General features: G+C 38.5%; 1 protein-coding gene across 8 annotated transcripts in view; it reads left to right on the plus strand.

Moving 5' to 3' along the window:
* The window catches only part of kcnn1a (potassium intermediate/small conductance calcium-activated channel, subfamily N, member 1a), a 43,020-nt gene extending 22,495 nt beyond the window's left edge, over nt 1-20,525 (plus strand). For 3 of the 8 annotated variants that reach the window (XM_073875772.1, XM_055202226.2, XM_073875775.1), the window contains exons 4-9: nt 437-855; nt 11,117-11,258; nt 11,549-11,659; nt 11,742-11,869; nt 14,971-15,040; nt 15,319-20,525. In XM_073875772.1, coding sequence (XP_073731873.1) covers nt 437-855; nt 11,117-11,258; nt 11,549-11,659; nt 11,742-11,869; nt 14,971-15,040; nt 15,319-15,603 — 1,155 coding nt within the window. In that variant the 3' untranslated portion in view covers nt 15,604-20,525. Of the gene's footprint in view, nt 1-436; nt 856-11,116; nt 11,259-11,548; nt 11,660-11,741; nt 11,870-13,698; nt 15,041-15,318 lie in introns of those variants that run through there. The other 5 variants (XR_012373130.1, XR_012373129.1, XR_012373128.1 and 2 more) reach the window with 5 other exon arrangements.
* Nucleotides 20,526-20,571: the final 46 nt, after the last annotated feature.

The raw sequence follows: 20,571 nt of genomic DNA on the forward strand, positions 1-20,571 counted from the left end.
ACTGTAGAAACATGATGCCGCAAAATGGCAGCTTCCATGTAAGGGGACCCGCAGTGTATGTAGATAAAAACGGCTAATTCTAAGGTAATAAGATCTGAAACATACACCACTGAAAACATATTTATCTATTTTATATTGCGTTGCAGTCATTAAATTCTTCTAAAATTTACAGACTGCACCTTTAAGTAGATTCAACTTTCACTTTTTACAGCTTGTCTCAACATATTACAGTCTAAAATGCTGGCGCTTTGACCCAACACTAATTAAAAAATAATTTTTTTGAGTGTAAATTAGACTGAAAATAAGTATTTAAATAAAAATAAAAATACACACTGCACCTTTAAGACATTACCTGACCATACCTACATTAATACATAAGGACATTTATTATTTGTCTACTAAATACACACTGTTCTGTTCTTTACGTCCTCTACAGCTGTTCATGGTGGACAACGGGGCAGATGACTGGAGGATAGCCATGACATACGAGCGTATCTTCTTCATAGTGCTAGAGCTGCTGGTTTGTGCCATTCACCCAATCCCGGGCCAATATGTCTTCACGTGGACTGCCCGGCTGGCCTTCACCTACGTGCCCTCTGTGGCAGACGCCGACGTAGACATCATCCTTTCCATCCCCATGTTCCTCCGCCTCTACCTGATCGGCCGGGTCATGCTCCTCCACAGCAAGCTATTTACTGACGCGTCTTCGCGTAGTATAGGTGCCCTCAACAAAATCAACTTCAACACGCGCTTCGTCATGAAAACCCTCATGACCATCTGCCCTGGCACTGTGCTGCTGGTCTTCAGTATCTCCTCGTGGATCATCGCAGCCTGGACTGTTCGGGTCTGTGAGAGGTATGGCACCATCACAACCGTTATCCCGAGCACAGCTCCGACCCCTCCACCACACACCCCTCTTTCTTGTTCTGTCTTCTGTTCTTCTATCAGCATCTTCTACTCACTTTCATTCCCTGCAGGAGCTTCTCCAACAGCCTCACGCTGCTTGAATGAAGAGCTTTTCCCCCCGCGACTGCAACACAAATCCCAGTCTATGTTTCTAAGCTCTATTAGAAATGGTTAAATAATTCATGACCACCTAATTTGTTTGTTTACGATATGATTTGGTTTGGTAATTCGAGGTGCCCTGAGGAAACCCACCGCAAAGCTGCATCATCATGATCTCATTCCATGAGGCAGCGTAGATTTCAACACAATGAGACATGCACAACAGATGGACACGGGCATTGTGCTGAATAGGTTAGATTTAGAGTTGAAATTCAACCATCTCTACATGTCTAAACTGTATGTGTTTAGTTGTATGTATGTGTGTCTTTTCCATTTCTGCCTGTGTTACCTGCTTCTCCTTACCTTTACCTCTCCAACCCTTACCTTAAGTTAATGATGAATGAGGACCAGAAGTCAGAGATGCAATTAATAGAAGAAATTTTACTTAAAATAATTGTTTGCAGTTTAATAAGCATAAGTCAGCTTCAAAACCCAGAAAGGTTCCTTGGCCGCTTTGCTCACACATACAATACAACAGTAATTATAACACAGGTAGGAAAACTATTTTATTACTTCAAACTTAATTCTGATTAGTGGAAACACTTAGAAAATATTCACACATTGACATCCAGTTCAAATATGTTCATTGATTAACAGTATGACAGTGAGAAGTGCAGGGCAGAGGTCACACTCATTATCCCTTCATGGCCATTTATCCACCTCGGGTGCCACATTGTTCTTAAGAGCTGTTCACCTCCCGTAACAATAAGCTGAGAATACACACACCCTTCCCCAAGGTCTAAGTACTTTCTTGCTCATGTTGGGAACTGTAAAGTGAGAGAAAGACCTATTAGGAACTATAGAAATCCTATCAGTGTCAGTATAGTATATGAACATATAGAACATATAGGGGCGGTTTCCCGGACAGGGTTTAGATTAATCCAGGACTAGGCCTATGTTATATTAGTACATTTAAAGGAGGGGTGCATGATCTCTGAAAGCCAATGTTGATATTTGAAATCACCTAAACAAACACACCCCTACCCCAAGAGAATCTGAACCTTCTTTTTGGCGCTTTTCCATAGCATAGTACCCCACGGTTTGGTTTGGGTCAGCTTACTTTTGTAAACTTTTTCAATGGTTGCAGTACGTAGTACCCAATAATTTTTTTAGTACCATCTTAGTCGGGGTTCCAAGCTACCCGAGCTGATACCAAAACGTGACGCGAAAACATTTTAGATCACTGATTGGTCTTATAGAATCGTCACTACCAGCGTCATCGCTATAATGTTAAAGATTAGCTTTACCTTCATGCTAGCGCAAGCTGTCTCGAGCAAGCATGTTGTCATCTGTGCTCTGCTACTGTATAAGTTCCCAAACTCCCTTTTAGCAATGAAAAACACCCACAGGTTGAGAATCAGGAAAACCATAACAGTTTTCTCCAGACTTGCAGTTTGTGGCGGCACATTCGCGACACGCACATCCCATATATGCTTAAATGAAGCTCAGCGGAGCGCGTCGACTGATGCCACGGGTGTTTGTACAGAAACTGTTATGTGAGACAGAGGTAGTGATAAATGCGATGTGCACATTTTTTTCCTTTATTTTGTGGCGGACTGAGAAATAAATAAATGTTTGGGAATGTACACCGATGTTCATACTTGTATGATGTCACAGCAGCAGGCAGCACAAATATAATGACACGCCTATATGCACAACCGGCGCAACGTCAAAGAATGTCTCTGAACAGGTTCACGCCCACTTTTGGGGGAAATCAGACTAGACCTTCCATTTGGCTTCCATTCAAAATAGCGGAACAAAGCAACCTTCGTACACAGCCGGCAGGCGTAAATAACTTATGAAATCACTCAGATTAAACATGTTGAGTAATTATCCACCCTGCCTGCCATAGAGCGCGAAAGATACATTAACATATTTAATTTGGTCAATATAAAAACATGTCTCTTTCATTCTCCCAGCATCAAATTTGTGTAACAACGCTCCCTATTGGCCAGAGGTGTCTTACCCGGACATTTACTCGTACCTCATCGAGTCAACAGGGAAGCAAGTGAATGACTTTACTTCGTATTTGAAAGTTACTTCGTATTTATTTATTATGTCTTTATATTTAGAGTATGAGTGCACTTTTCCATCCAGCCATGCAACTAACTGGCTTAGCAATATTTCCAGCAATCACTGGATGGTGTTGTTACACAAATTTGACGCTGTGAGAATGAAAGGGACATGTTTTTATATTGACCAAATTAAATGTGTTAATGTATCTTTCGGGCTCTATGGCAGGCAGGGTGGACAGATAAATACTCGACATGTTTAATCTGAGTGATTTCATAAGTTATTTACGCCTGCCGGCTGTGTAAAAACGTTGCTTTGTTCCGCTATTTTGAATGGAAGTCAATGGAAGGTCTTTTTTTATCCCCCAAAAAGGGGCGTTGACGAAATTTATAGTCGAGTTCCCGGATGTGCCGGTAGTCCGTATGAAGGCACTCTCACTCTGAAGTGTTACTAAACTCGAAGGAAAAGCTAACCAAGCCAAAGTGAGGTGAGCTGACATGACCTGACCCATACCAAACCGTGGGGTACTATGCGATGGAAAATCGCCATTTGATAGACCCGCCCCACACATATGCAAACCAGGCAACGATGTCGATTGGTAGACATGTCCCTTAATGCTGATTGGATACAAGTGTGTTTTTGTACTCGGCCTGACTCCCTATTCCAAAGTATTTTTTAAAAATCATGCACCCCGCCTTTAAGTAGCTTTTACAAACATACCTTACAATAATACTGGTGTGCATCTTGAGACAAAACAATGGCACTGATGAATGTTAAGATGTGGCAGTGCAAGATGTTTTAGTATTAAGGCAGCTCAAAATGCACTTTAGTCTGGGACTAGGATAAGCACAGTCTCCAGAAAGGTTTTGGTGAAAAATTACACATTATCTAAAATGTCATAAGCTTGAGGAATTTAGTCAAATCACTTTCATTTCTGAGACAATAAATATTGATTAGTATCTGATAACTATTCAAATATCATCAAACAAACACCAGAACAAAAACATCAGTGCAGTTCATCATTTTATAGCAAAACAAAAAGAATCCGGTTCGCCCACTGCACTCTAAAAAACTTTGGGTTGTTTCAACCCATGGTTGGATAAATATGGACAAATCCAACCATTGGTTTAAAGTAACTTATAAAATGTCCACATTGTTAGCAACCCAGCATGTTAGATTGAGAAAACCCAACATAGGTTCATTTAAACCAACCGTTGGATTAGTCCATATGTAACTCAACCATGGGTTGAAACAACACAGTTTTTTTTAAAGTGTAAATTAAGAGTTTGGTTCCAAAACGCAATAAATCCATTTTGACAAATTTCGATGAAAATGTGTTTTCTTACCAAGAAAGTGACGCGATGAAAACCACTATTTTCTGTTACAAACTTTCACATAGCATCTTTAGGTTATAAAAACCTCAAAATTCAAATCCATAACTTGATTTTTAAAGATTTATTATAAAAACGAATTATTTTTTCCACAAAATGCAATAAATCCATGACAAGTTTTTTTTTCAAAATGCTATAAATCTATTGAATCAATCGCCTATATAAATGTGCATTCATCTTTGCCATGATATATTCATTTAGTTGAACAATTGTACACACTGATTAAAAAAATAAACATTAATGTCATTTATCAAAACACTTACTTTGTCATATTAAGATCACTGTCATTGATGCGGTTATACTTGACGTCGTCGCTATTGGATTTTGCGTAAAATTAAGTATTTACCTTTAAATACTGACCTGGTATAATACTGATTTTGGCAGTAACTCATTTTTTTTCAAAAATGGCGTTTATCGCGTTTTGGAACCAAACTCTTCAAATATAAATTAACCATTAGGGATACTTTGTAGCAACAAAAAATTAAGAGAATCTCTCATCAATAGACCCATGATTGACAATCTTACACTTTAAAAAATGCTGGGTTATTTTCAACCCAGCGTTGGGTCAAAAATAGACAAACGCAACCTGTTGGATTGTAATTTAACATATGCTGGGTTGTTTTAACCCATTGTTGGTACAAATATAAACATTTTCTGGGTTAATTTAACCAATCAGGGGTTTTTTTGGAAGTTTTTTTTTTTTAGAAAATCTCATTATCTAATTAGATGAGAAGCATAGTTTTTTGTGTCCCCAAGCACGACTTTTTTGTATTAGTTTTTCAAGGTTTTCTATTGTTAAACCATTCTTACTTGGGGTTGGGGTTAACATGTCTGAGATGTAACTGAAAGTCGTTTTAATCCCAACCCCAAGCGTCAATAGCAATAATAATTACATACCACTACATAAAATGACACAAAAAAGAAAGTTGTGCTCGGAGACACAATAAACAATATTTAGAAATTCATGCTGAGTGACATGAAAAAGACATTTGTGCTCATTGACACGAAAAAAAAGAGGAGAATCATGAACATAAATAAATAAATAAAAAATTTGTGACCATAAAAGAGATTGGGTTGGTGCCACACATAAGCTTTCTTAGTAGTGTCTATGTATGAATGGTGTCTTTTTGCATTCAAGACAAAACTACGAAATGCTTTGCGAAAGCAAAAGATGTGTCAGCCATTGTTACTCTCATCTTTAGCCAGAAGAGGATTTACTCCAAAAGATGTGTTCATAAAAGGAGTTTGTTTATTGGTCTCTGGCTATTTTTTCTCCTTGTAGTCAATTAGCTCATAGCAGGCAATAATAAAGAGTTTGGAGTGGTAAATGAGGTGAAGGTTAACGTTACACCATACCACAACCCAGCACTCTGCAACCCAGTCTCATCAGCCCCAATGCACGACACGATGCTGCCCACACACTGTTATATTTCTTGCGTGAGTAATTTGCATCAAGCGCGCGCTTTTATAAACGTATGGGAGGAAGTTGAGTGTATGTGTGTGTGTGTATGTGTGTGTGTGTGACTATAATTCACTGTTGTACTTTCTGTTTCCCCTCTATGCTGCTCCATAGGGATGCCATGTGAGTCCTTGTTCTCTAGCCGTGGAAAAACCTATCATTGTTCATTGAGCTGGTGCCACTGCTGCTCTAAGATGGGGAGGGGTGGGATTTAGGTTTTCTTTTTGGAAAAAACGGAAAAATAACGTGTGAATGTGGCACCATCCGCAAAAAGAGAAGTTTGCTCTTAGAAAATGCACTAATGGTTTGGAAAGCTATGATTTGCGCGGCCCTGCGAATCAAGCGTCTCTTTCTAAAGTGCTTAGGAGTAGGAGGGAGGGAGGGAGGGAATGGGAGAGAGTTTGTGTTAAAATGGAGCAGCTCCTTCAAATCACCTTTACAAATACGCCTGAGGGCAACTCTTTTTCTCTATTATTCCTTTAGCAGCTGTTATTGAACCATAATAAACCCCAGCACAAAAGATTCGCATAGCGACCTGGGAAAGGAACCTTGCATGTCTTTGTGTTTTTAACATGATACATGTATTAAAATGTAGGCTCTTGTAGTGGTTAGGTTAAATCTTTGTTCCCACACATTTAGCTTTTACCTAAAAGAGTGCCATAAGTGCGAAAATGTGTGCAGCCTGAAACACATTGGTTAAAAGATGCTGAGCCACTTTGGGACAACAGGTGTAAAGGATGCTGTCCATTTTAGCACAGTCTCTTCAGAAAGAAAAACAAACCAATGTTTTAGACTAGATTGGGTTCCCACTTCTGGTAAACTATGAAACAGCATGATAGTCTTCATGTTTACTGATGTCGTCATTCAAAAGAGGCGCTTGTTTCTCAACAGTGCTGCTAAATTGGGCATTTTACAGCACTATGGTTTTCTGCAAGCACACTGGCCAGCCCAAAAGGCAGAACGGTGTGAGACTGGACGAGCAGGGAGTCCGTCTGGAATGGGAGGGATGGGAAAATCGAGGAAAAGTTGGGACATTGGAGGAACATTTGCAACGTTGGCTTATCATTCACACTTTAGTTCATTGCTTTACAGTTTTCATCTTTTGATCCTTATCCTCTCTGCCGTTCCGCTTTTCCTGGGATATTTTGCATGACTGTGGCAGTATCTTAGGTCCTTTTCCCGAATGTTCATCCAATTCCATCCATCATTCCATGTTAATGGTACTTTTAAAGGACAGGTTCGGTATTTTGCACTTGGAGCCCTGTTTTCGGATTGTTTATGATGAAATACGGTTTTGACTGAAATTTGGACATATGGACCGATAATTTTTGGGTGTTTGTTGTATCACTTCCCACCTCTACAATAGCTGTATAGGTGCATCGGAACAATCCTTCCTAAAATGCATTAAACTTTCGTTTACAAAGACGTGAAACTCACCGAGTGGTCAGGGGTGTTCACTGATATGTTCACACAAAAATCGCTGCAAATTATGCTTCCCAACAGCTGTTTTATCGTAGTTTTTGTCCAACTCCATTGACTTGTATTAGATGTGCTGTGAGGTATTACTCCGCCGCCGGGAACATTGTTTGTATTCTCGCAATTGGTAAAGGTGGATTATCGCCACCAACTGGCCTGGAGTGTCTATTATTCAAGCTCTCAACAGAAGAATATAGGGGTTTGAGGCGTTTGGAAAAATAGGTCCACAAGTTTACAATGAATGCTTAAACACCTGTTGGAAAGCATATTTTGCAGCGATTTATGTGTGAGCATATCAGTGAACATCCCTGACCACTCGGTGAGTTTCACGTCTTTGTAAACGAAAGTTGAATGCATTTTAGTTTAGGATTGTTCCAGTGCACCTATGCAGCCATTGTAGTGGGTGATACAACAGAAACCGAAAATTCTTGGGCCAGCATCATATGTCCAAATTTCAGTCAAAACGGTTCTATTTCATCATAAACAATCTGAAAACAGGGCTTTAAGTGTAAAATATTGAACTTAATACGGTATTTCAGAAAGTATGATAAAAGAAAAGCAATTTAATGATGAAATAGACTATAAATATAACCACATATGGTGAAGTCGCAGTATAGAGGATAAAAAGAGAAACAGATTTTGTCAAGATGGTATGACAGTTTCTCCATGTATACAAACCTCCAGTTACTGGAGATGCATAAAATACTTGTAGCTGGTAGCACATGACGCTGGCAATGCCAAGGTCATGGGTTTTATTCCCAGGGAATGCGCAAGCCAATAAATGCACCTTGGATATCTGCCAGTTGTATAAATGTAAATAATAAGAAGGCTTACAAGTTGCAAGGGTGTTCCCTGAGCATTCGGTTATCAGGATGGAAAATTAGAAGACCATCTTGAATCAGGTTTAAGATGTTTTTTGTGTGTTGATTGTGCTTAAAGCATTTTATATAAAGTTTGTCTGGTTTTAATTATCACACTGAAACCTTTAAAATACAGTGTGAGTTTAAAATTAAACATAACACAGAAAAGCAACGTGGTGGGAATTTATCTTGAGTCCACTGTGAACATTGGTAAACGGGTTTAAATGTCTCTATATTTCTTTCATCATTGCATCCTCTAATCATGCTGTCAGGGTTTGAGTCATAAAAGGTATGAGATTGTCTTTCACTGCTGGATTCTGAACGTAATTGCTAAATGTTGAAGTTTGTATGGGGAATGTGGGATATGAGTGGGATATTTGGGAAGATGATTTCTTGAAATAGATTTCTTGATCTAAGTTGAAGGTGGTGCCAGCTCTTCTCCATTTTATGCCAGTATTGCATACAGTATATTGAGAGCTTTAGAAAGCCATTTTCATTACCAAAATCTTCAGCATTGAGTGAAATGTTAATGCACATCTGCACTGTCAAAACCGTTATTGATTATTGATAATAGCGTGCGTAGTCATGATAACACATTTATTCCGTGCAAGTGCGCAGACCTCACAGGATTTGACCTCATCCCAAAAGGTTTATGGTTAAGATACACTACATCTTTTACATTACACTATCATTCTAGAAGGCATTTCCTAGAATAAAATCATGTGATTACAGCACAGAGGACTCTTTTAACCTCTGAGATCTGACACCAGCTTCAAAAAGATCAGCTAAAAATGACAAAAACTATCTGAGGATGGTTTTTGCCAGCAATGTGTGATCATGGGAATGTTCTCATACTTTCTGAGAATAATCCCTTGCTTTTATCTATATGATTTAAAACGATCACTTCATTATTATAACTAATATAGTGATAAGGTGACAATGTCTCTGCTCTCAATATACTGGCTTATATCTCAGCATGCAGGATGTGGATATCTTTACAATGCCTGCATGGAAACTATGCTTTTCGCATGTAAAAAGAGGGACCTCTATCTACACTGTTTTTGAAGAAAAACACAAAAGACCAAAAACTTTTTTGCTCTTGGAGCATGGCTGCAGAGTTGGATTGTGCTATATGCAGTTCAGGCACAGTTAATATTGGCATGACATCGCTTGTGTTCTGCGTATGCTGCCCTGAAGGAAACATTTAGGAATAATTAAATCTGAATTAACATTGTGGTTCATTTGTGTTCAGTCTGGCTGCTCAGTATGATTGTTGAATAGCCTGTGGGCATTGATTTTTTTCTGTCTCATCAAAGGTATTTCAATACTGTATTAAATGCAGATAAATGTCTTCTGACTCCCTGACACACTGTTGAAAGGTCAACCTCTTGCAAACATGTGGATGAGCTGATAAGAATAGTCTAGTTTATCTGTATGTAGGGATTGTATTTTTTTAAATTATTTTTAATGATTGGATTGTCCTTTTGAAGTGACGTTAGGACTTTTTTTTAAATGTTAACCATTGCTAATATGAAAAATTAAAAATAAGCTTTACCCTTATTTAGGATTTTCTTATTTAAAAATGCACATTAGTTTGATTTTTTAATTTGTATCCTTTGTCTATTTAAATTGCTTTGAATTAATTTTTTATTATCACACACTGAGCATTAAACTCCCCTCCCCATATAAATATTGCTTTTTAATACTCTAATCTGTTGTTTTTAATATATTATACTGTATATTATTTGATAATGACTGCTGTTGGTAAGTTTCTCTTGGTTAATTATTTATTTAAGTGAGATAAAATCAGGAAATGTTTCTTTTTCAGGTCCTGATGTTGAAACATCAAACATTTACTTTCATAAATTGTATTACCAAACATTCAACCAGAACTTAAAGGTGCCATAGAATGTAAAAATGTATTTATCTAGGCATAGATGAATAATAAAACACGATTGTCTCCTCTTTCTTTTGTAAACCTTGTGCATAGAAAAGACCACTGAAAAACAGTCCAATCTCAGCATAACACAGACTGTGACGTTACAGTCGAAATGTACTTCATTAATTACAATGTTGTTACAATGCTAAAAACAATGTTGTGACTGCCGTGTTGGCGCTACTAGCTAATACTATATGCCAGCGTTTAGTTCTATTATTGATGTTACAATTACGTTTTGCAGTTCCATACTGAAAAAGAAAAACAAACTTAGAAACGTCTATTTCCAATCTCCAAAGAATTAATTATTCCTCCAAATCTATATCTTCATCTGATACAGCTTAAAACATAAGGTCCGTGTACAGAGAGAGCTACTGAACTGAACTGCTCTGAGAAACAGCCAATCAGAGCAGAGCTCAACATTATTATTTTAATACCCTTTCAAATAATTCAATATAATTTTATTTATATAGCGCTTTTCACAATTGTTTAATTGTTTCAAAGCAGCTTAACATTAATAGATGTAGGAAAAAACACAGAAAAATCATAAAACATAAGCAGCAGAATACAGCGGTTAAGATTAACTTATACTAGCAAGTGTAGTAAAAATGTAACGTATGTAAGAGGGTGCTAAGTTAAGCCAATGTCAGCAGACTCCCAAGGGGTTGAAAAAATAAGGTATTAAAAGACCATTTCATTCTAAGGGCATGTCCTAAGGTTGTAAATAGACATGTATAAATGTTTTTGCACTTAATAAAGTCACATACCTTCTATGTAGATATCAGAGAACAATTTAACGCATTATTTCAATGCATTCTTTGGCACCTTTAAAGAAATATATTGCTACACATTCATACATTTCCAGAGATATTAGTCTGATCATTGTTCTCTGTCTATTGTGTTTTTACTCTTACAGGTATCATGACAAACAGGAAGTCACTAGTAACTTTCTTGGAGCTATGTGGCTAATTTCCATAACTTTCCTATCAATTGGCTATGGGGATATGGTTCCTCATACATATTGTGGGAAAGGTGTCTGTCTTCTTACAGGAATTATGGTATGTCTTTAAAATGTACTGTGTATAGACCATTTTGCAAGATGTAAAGAACACTGGTCCAGAAACACTTTATTTTTCAGTTTGTAACTCTTTTCTTTATTTCACTGAGATGTTTTTTAACTTTTTGATTCAGTTCTATATGTTCTGTTGGTTGTATTGGATCCCAATGTTTATGTAGTGTTAAAAACTGAAACATGAAGTGCTTTTGTTTACATCTTGCAAAATGGTCTATACATTAGCTGTTACTACTTATTTTCAAACTGGATACTATTCAACATCTCTTCTTGTAGGGTGCTGGGTGCACTGCACTTGTAGTCGCAGTGGTAGCCAGAAAATTAGAACTGACAAAAGCTGAGAAGCACGTCCACAATTTCATGATGGACACCCAACTTTGTAAAAGAGTAGGTGACTGAATAATTTGACTGAATTGTCTTTAAGTGCTTCACGACGTATGTAATGCTTGCTGTTCTTCTTTCATCTCAGGTAAAGAACACAGCTGCCAATGTACTCAGGGAAACATGGCTCATCTACAAACACACAAAATTAGTGAAGAAGATAGATCATGCCAAAGTGCGCAAACATCAGCGCAAGTTCTTACAGGCCATTCACCAGTAAGCACAATGTTTCCACACATCAGCATTTTTGCATGCTATTTATTTACAGTATAATAAGAATCAAGTATGTAACGAATCAATGTCCTTGTCGGATGAACAATCAGTATTATCTGTTTGCAAACCACAAAATTAGGATTCAAAACCGGGTCATTTGGTGGGTAAATGCAGTTCACTTTTTTTAATGGAAGACAGGGTTCGACTGAGTAATGACTTTTGTATGTTTTCTCTCTCTCCCATTTGAATTTTTCCCATAAAGTCTTGTTAAATTTGAATGGTGAGGTAAATGATAATACAGCTATTAAAAAATACAGATCCTGGTTTTTAAAGAGCACCTATTTCATTGCTAAAAAACAATGTTATTTTGTATATTTAATATAATCAACCTGATCTCACGAATTTCTGCGGGATAGTCACTGAGTTTTTTTGCTAGTTTTTCCGTGGCGTTCTCGCGGATTGGTTGCTCAACTGTTTTGTCCTATTTTCTTACCATTGTCGCTTCGGTTTAGGGTTAGATTTACATAAAATGACATCCTTACCCAAACCCAACTCTAACCCCAACGCTAGGCGACAATTGTTTAAAGTTTAGAAAATCTAAAAAAGCGGAAAAAATAGTATAAACTAGTGATGCACCGATGTATCGGCCGCCGATATTAATCGGCCGATATTTGATGAATTTGAAACCATCGGCATATCGGCAATAGCACGAGAAAGGCCGATACCGATTGTTTATTAATTAACTGCATAAAGAAATCCATTATATGTAAAAAATGAATTAATGTTGTTAATAAAATAAATGCTGAATAGCTAAAACCACCTTTGAAGGTTGTCATGCTGTCTTATTATATGTGTTTTAGCTTAATTTGTGCCTCTCTTATTATGTTGGTCAGTTAAATGTTAATTAGATCCAATCCATGTTCAGTAAAAATAATTTGATGCAGAAATAAACTAGCTAATAGACCAACTGAATAGTATTGTATACAAGTGTTTAATATCGGTATCGGCATCGGTATCGGCCAGAAGTTGTCTGTTTAAATCGGTATCGGTATCGGCCCAAAAAAATCCTATCGGTGCATCCCTAGTATAAACCAATACTTATAGTGACATACTAACGCAAACACCAAATCTAACCCTAAACCGAAGCGACAATGGTTTGGAAATAGAAGAAAGCAGTTGAGTAACCAATCTGTGAGAATGCCATGGAAAAATGAGCAAAAAATTCCTATCCCACAGAACTTTGTTAGATCATGTTGGTATAATACAATGTGTTCGCGTGGGTTATGGTTAAAAAGCACATTATTTTCCACATACATTTTAGTAGCTCAAGATTTCACTCTCTTCCTGAAACGCAACGATTTGAAAAGCTCTGATTGGCCAGCTAATCTGTACGTTGTGATTGGTCTGAATACCTCTGACGACAGTAGGAAATGTGATGCTCCTTACCATGTTTGAAAGATTCGGTTGCTAACAGAAGTTAATTTACAGCCGTGAGTCCGAAGCGGGAGGAATTATGATAATATCGGTCTTGTCTACATCACCAATCCCAGGAAGTAAACTGTTGCCTACAATCCGTGTGTTTGTTGTAGTCCAAGAAAAGAGATTTACATTGGAGACGATAACTCGCGTCATCGTTTACTTTGGGGTTTGTAACTTTGCATATCGTTACAATAGGTGCTCTTTAAACTTCCCGTCAATCACGTCAAAGACATTAGGAATGAATAAAGACGTCCTTCACAGGAGTAAAGAACTGAAGCAGCATGTTATTCTATGTAATGTGATGATTGTCCTTCTCCCCTTTCCTTCCCCAACCCCTTACCCTGTGGTTATAGTGCAGTGTAATGGCTCACATGTTGTGTATATGTTGTGCTTTCTAAACTTGAACTGTGTTTTGTCTTCGTTCTGCTCTATCACCGCAGAGCTCAGAAGTAAGTTTTGTCCTCTGTGTTTTTCTTCCCACATCCTCCCTGTCTCTGTTTCATATGCATGGAGTTGGAAGCTGAATGCTGATTTTGGTTACCTATATTGCTTCTCTCCATTCTAAGTCTAGAATGAAAAAGATGCAACATTACTAAATGCTGTATGGTTTTATGAAACCTGTCGAAAGAGAAGCATCTTTGGGAGTGTTGATTTGTTCATTTGCACCGATTCCATTATTCAGACGTGTAAATCTCTGTATTAACTTGCATTGATAGCCCCAGCTTGTGTGTCTAGAGGATATAGGCAAAATGAACAAATAGATAAAACCTCAGGGCCTTTAAAGCTTAACTATATTTTACGTATTCACAGACTATGTCTATAAATTAAAAAACATTTTGTATTTTGTTGAAGCTTTCACCACAGGCACTTACTTGACAATCAATGCAAAGATATGTAGGGTCATCCAGGGCTTTGATGCAAGATGATATGGAGCTTTTGCATTAGAAAGAATGCTGACCATGTCCTGCATCTCCAGATTTGTTTATTCTCGGATACTTAAAAGTCCATTAAGCTTGTAATGAAAACAAACGAACATTTTGGCATTTAGTTAACGACTCACAGATTGGAGTGGATGACTTGCATTCCTTTGAATGACAACAACTAACAGGCAGGATATTAAGGCAGCCTTTCTTACAATGTCTCCTCATGGTTAGAGTCATCCCAGTACTCTCTTTCATAGTTGCTATGGCACAATTAAAACAACTTCATTAACACATTCTTTTAAAATTTTGTTCAGAACCAAGCGCACAGCAAGCAATGCCATTCTCACAAGCATTTTCAGCGGTCACATAAACCTCTACCTCAGCTGTTTGCCACTTCCTTTGACCTCATCCACAAAACGAGGCTCTCGGATGGCTTTTTTTGTGAATGGTTGACGCGTGCCTGCAGGGGCAAAAGGAGATGTGTCATGTTTGAACGTTAAGTTAAGAGTTTTCTCTTCTTTACATTTCATAGATTGGGTTTGCATGTCTGGTATGGCAAACAGGACTGTGAATGCTTGCATGAAGGCCACTCTCTCTCTATCCCTCATCCTTATTGAGCCTTCCTGACAGGAATCTGTTACTCTTCCCTAATGTCCCCCTCCTCCTGATCCCCTTCCCCTCCATAACCCTGCCTCCTCTCAGGCTTCGCAGTGTGAAAATGGAGCAGAGGAAGCTCAATGACCAGGCCAACACTCTGGTGGACTTGGCAAAGGTAGATTCAAATCTTTTGTTCCTACTGGGCATACAGCCATGTAGACTATCTTCAACAGAAATAAAAGAGGGAGAAAAGCTGTTCTGTTAGTAAAATGATTTAATTTGATAACCATATAGATTGAGTAATACTCTAGATACCTTTCTGGATAAAAAAACACAGCTGGTCACCAGCATATGCTGTTTTGGCTACCAGTCCTCAACAGGATAAAGAGACAGACAGTTTGATCCATCGATTGATTTCAGTTAATCTCACTCCATCTCAATGCACTCTTCTAGACACAAAATGTGATGTACGACCTGGTGTCAGAGCTGCAGGAACGCAGTGAGGAGCTGGACAAGCGCATTGGCACGCTGGAGGACAAGCTGGACGCAGTCACCGGCAGCCTGCAGGCTCTGCCCTGTCTGATCTCCCAAGCCATAACTCAGCAGCAGCAGGACCTCCTAGATGGCTTCATGCACCGCTTCCGACCGGCGTCACTGGGCTCGGAGCGATCCTGGACACCCTCCAGACGACGACGCTCCCCCTCCACTGCCCCGCACACTTCCTCCGACAGCGGCTAACACCGGCTCGGACCTGCTCACCGCTTCCAAAGCCCTCAGACTTATTCGCGTAAGCTGATCAGACCGAGATCGAGGACTCGTATTAATAAGTAGAGAATTATCAAAATAGTAGATATATGGTTTATGTTTAGCCATTGTATGGCTGTTCAAGTTAGCTTTTTTGTAAAGCCCTCATATATTTACAAGACTGAGATTGAGTCTGGGAAACTGGTCCTTAAAACTGGAGATCACAGGGTCCAGACCTGCCAGAGTGAGGAGTGACGCACCCAAAAACAGAAGAAGAGGTTTATCGGTTCTGTAAGACTCTACCTGTAGTGGTGTTTTTCTAATGCTGGGATGGGCACTACGGGCACCCTCAGGTGCTCTGAGATCACTTCAGTATTGATCTGGAGAAGAAGGAGCACATGACCTTACTACTGAGTAGAATAATGCAGGAATGCCAACTTAAGGATTCGGGAAATTGGGTGCAACCTTTTTTTAGTTAAATATAGGCATGTTATTTTTTTCTCCAGTGCCTGAATGTATAGATTGTGGAGGGAGCGAATTTTTGTATAATGTTGACACAAGCATTGCATTCCTTTTTCAGATACATTCCTCTTTAAGACATTTGTACTAGTTTGTCTAAACGAATACCATTAATTTTGTTGCGGTCTTATTTTCCAAAGCCTTTCAATACTTCCACCACTTACTACGGAAAGAAAGAAAGAAAGTAAATAAGAATGAATGAATGAATGGATGAAAGAATGAATGAATATGGACATAGAGACAGACTACTTAAGCTGGTATGGTAACACTTTCATTTCACCAAAATCTGAGCTTCCAAAAGTCTTCATAATAAAGAGAGGTTGCATTTTAAAATTTGAAATGACAGCACAGAGTGCTGAATGCAGTGGTAGGCACAAATGTATGGCAGAACTGAGATTTAAACCTTTGCATGTTTCAGTGCAATTGTGACGAATGGATTATGGATGGTTTTTCAAATGTGTGTATGTGTGTGTGTGCGTTTAGTTTGATTTTGTTGACTTTTTACAGAGATTCCTTTCTTAAACGTTGGATAGTATTTTTAGAGCTGCAAATATAGAGGTGCAGTCATGATGTGGTAATGTTTGTTAAATGCATTCCTTGTTCTACCTATAAATTAAATCTTACAAAGAGATTAAAAGAGAAGTAGGATAAACACCAAATCGTGAAAGATACTTTAAGGCCTTTATTGAAAGAATATACGTGATCGAGAAGGTGGTGATGCTTATGGAAGACATTGTGGCTTACACACAGCAAAACCCCCAGTGTTAAATAAACACTCTTATAATCGTATAATCCACTCTCAGATGGGTGTTAAAAATGATTAGTCTTAGAAAGTAACACTGAATCGGTGTTGAAGTCTGTGTAAAGTCTCACTATTAAAGGTCCCGTTATTCCTGTGTTTTTGAAGCCGTGATTGTGTTTACAGTGCGCAATATAACATGTGTTCATGTTTTATTTACTTATCTCTCTTTATACTGCTGCTTTCACTGTCCTAAAAACGAGCTGATGTCTTCCTTATCCTATGAAGTCCCTCCTTCAGAAATACTTAATGAGTTCTAATTGTGTAGCTTGTTCAGTGTATTGTGATTCGACGGCAGCTTAGCTTAGCAGAGCCGTTTGAGCTTAACTGGCGACTGACGTATTCCTGTGGGCGGAGTTTAGTCAAAAACTCTTATATTGACATCATTAAAGCAGGAAATAGAGGGCTGTAGTCCAAACCGGCCGTTCGCTGGAGGCTTTGAAAGGGGAATTCTGTTAAAGAAAATATATCGCTTGGCAGTGAACTTTGAGCTCATTTTGCAGGTATTATTTATGCTCTAACAGCAACATTACACACTAACTAGTTTGAAAAATGGGAACAGAAAGAACGTGACCTTTAAATGTGCAACTTTTACACCACTGCAGCGTGGGTGGATGCTCGTGGTTGTGTTAGGGGCGGGGCTACAACAGTGCCTCAATGACGCAGTGGAGCCACAAAGCATGGCACCGCTCCTAACACAGTCGCGGGCATTCATTCGGGTTGTAGTGGCCAAATAATCCTGAACAGAAATGTGGAAAACTGTCTAACCCCTCAGTCACATTAGCTACAAGAGACAGAGCGACAGGCTACCATTCATTTTCAATGGAAGTGGCCGTTTGCCAGCGACAAGCGACGGGCCGAAATAGACAAGCAGGCTATTTTATGCAAATGCTGAGCGATGCGACAAAGCGACTGCCAATCGGAATGAAGGAGCAGCGTGACGTAGGTCTGTGGTCGAGTCTGAGAAAATACTTCAAGATGGCGGAAAATGCATATTTATGTATACATCTGATAAGTTTGGCATTTTATCTCATATACTTTGTTACTTCTATCGAGACATACATACTTTTAAATCCAAAAATACCGTTCTTGTAACAAAGGAATAGTCTACTCATTTTCAATATTGAAGTGTGTTGTTGCCTTGGCTGGGAGTTGTTGGTGCATCCCTCTGTCGTCTGTGTGCGTGCGCGTGGGCGCTGGGGCGCGCTGCGACGCTTCGATGGCGTTTGGCTTGGCCCCATTCATTCAGTGGTACCATTTGGAGATGGGGTTGGAGGTGACCAAACACATCAACGTTTTTCCTGTTTGGGACGAGTGGTTGTGCGAGCAAGTTTGGTGGTACAGGGTAGAGCGTGGCGCTTTTCTGGGCGGATTTAGGGGAGGAGCTGTATTGTATGGCGTGGTGGCACTTATGGGAGTACTTTGACTCGGCGCAGTAACACCCTCCCTCTCCCATTATGAGAGGGAGAAGGGGAGCGGACTTTTCAGGCGAGTCGAAGTACTCCCAAAAGTGCTATTACGCCATAAAATATAGTTCCTCTTTTAAATCAGCTTAGAAAAGCGCTGCGTTTTATTTTGTGCCACCAAACTTGCTCGTGTGGCTGCTCGTCTTGAATGGGAAGAACGTTGATGTGTTTGGTCACTTCTAACTTTATCTCTGATTGGTACCATTGAATGAATGGGGCTAAGCTAAATGCTATCGAAGCGTCGCAGCGCGCTCCGGCGCTTGCGTGCGCGCGCACAGATGGTGGAGGGATGTGTCAGCGGTTCTTGGTTGGGGTCATGACATATTTTGGTGTTGAAAATGAGTAGACTATTCCTTTAACAATACCTCTAAAGTGACTTTTGATACCGCTTTTAGAAACTAGCCAAGGAACGCCCATCAAGCGAGTGCGTGTCGCTCGGTGTCGTTCACTTTTGTAGCTAATGTGACTCCATAATTCATTACTACATACATTTCTAATGTGTTTAGAAACAATTCTCTGATTTAACTTTACATGGACTTTAATGAGATAATGAAGTGATGAATGAACAATAATGATGAACACCTGCTGCACTCTTAACCCCATAATACAGCAGTCCCTGCTAAAAAAAAACAATTGACACCATCACAGAAATTCTATTGGTTTTATTGGGAATTTTAGTGGTTCTAATGGAATATGGGCCAAAACACACTACAGTGTATTGGTTTTTGTGGATCTCTAATGGTATGTATTTGTTCTATGTATTGGTTCTAATGAAATATGGCCCAAAACACACTACAGTGTAGTGGTTTTAATGGTAAAAGCTAATGGTTCCTATTGGTATTTTAATGGAAACCATTAGAATTTTCTGTAATGGTTTTATTGTTTTTGTCAGCAGGGGTATCATGATGGTTTCTATACGAAAAAATATCACCGATTTAGTGTTCATTTTTAACACTGGAGGTTTTGCTGTGCATTTGCACATTACGGAATATACTGTTAAGGCAGCTCAGAGCTAAAATCTCTCTCCTGTTCACTTCTCCTGCATTTGACTGATATTTCAGTGGTCTTGAATAATCTCATAACCTTAACGCAACTGACAATGTTACGTGTTTGATGATGTAATCGTCACAGATTAGAATTTATAGGAACTGACTGCAGGCATCAATCCACCATCAATCTAGCATCTGAGACAATTTTACTTTAAGAAACCTAGACAACACAAGGCAACAATGGGTAATGCATCTTGCAAGCACACTTCTGCGTAATGATTTCATATGTATGTATTATTTGTTTGTTTTCATGTTCAAACTTTTTATTTAAGATATTGCACATCCCTAACTTGTTTTAATTTAGTCAAAACTGTTTGTTTGGGTCTTATGAATTTTCATTCTGTTCTAAACAGTTCCTAAAATTAGCAACTTTGTTGAACAATTAAGATTATTTACACTGACAAAAAAATCTGTTATAAAAATGGAGAAGTAAAAAATAGATGAATAATTCTTACAACCTGCCTTGAAATATACTTAAAAGTTCCAGTACATTTTGATAAAGCAAAGAACAAAGGCGAAATGAGAAAACGGGTCATAACATTATATCCTAATATAGACAAAAATAGAGACACAGATTGTTTGACAAATATCTCCCATTTTAAACTGTTTAAATCCTCAAAAAAGTACCAGATTAAAACAAGATGGGTTATGTAAACAATAATTAGACATATAATTGTTTAAAAATTGTTGCAATGACCCTTGTTCATGCCTTTCTCTCTTTCATTGTCTTAATGTTGTAATGTGCCAATAATAAGACTCAGCTTCTGCCATCTGATGTCAAACTGCATACATACATGGGAGACCAAATCAGTAAAAAGTATTTTTTCGCAGTACATGATTTTTTTTCTTTCATTTTATTCTAATTGCCTTCCTATGTGAAATACCTGTGAATGATTAAACACAGAGAGATGAATTTGCATTTTGTATCTCTAAAGGTTGACTGTACATAAAGGCATGGGTTATCATGGTCTCGTATCTGGAGAACCTCTTATTTTGTTTACATAGAGATAGCCCAAGAAGCTACAAGTGTGGACAAAACCTGCCCATGTTTCGGATAATAAATATCAAGTTCTTGAGAATAAACTGTGGCACTGTGATGATGAATCCAAGTATGTAAAAATGAAATGAC

The sequence above is a fragment of the Misgurnus anguillicaudatus genome, chromosome 2 (assembly GCF_027580225.2).
Source record: "Misgurnus anguillicaudatus chromosome 2, ASM2758022v2, whole genome shotgun sequence".
Taxonomy (NCBI): Eukaryota; Metazoa; Chordata; class Actinopteri; order Cypriniformes; family Cobitidae; genus Misgurnus; species Misgurnus anguillicaudatus.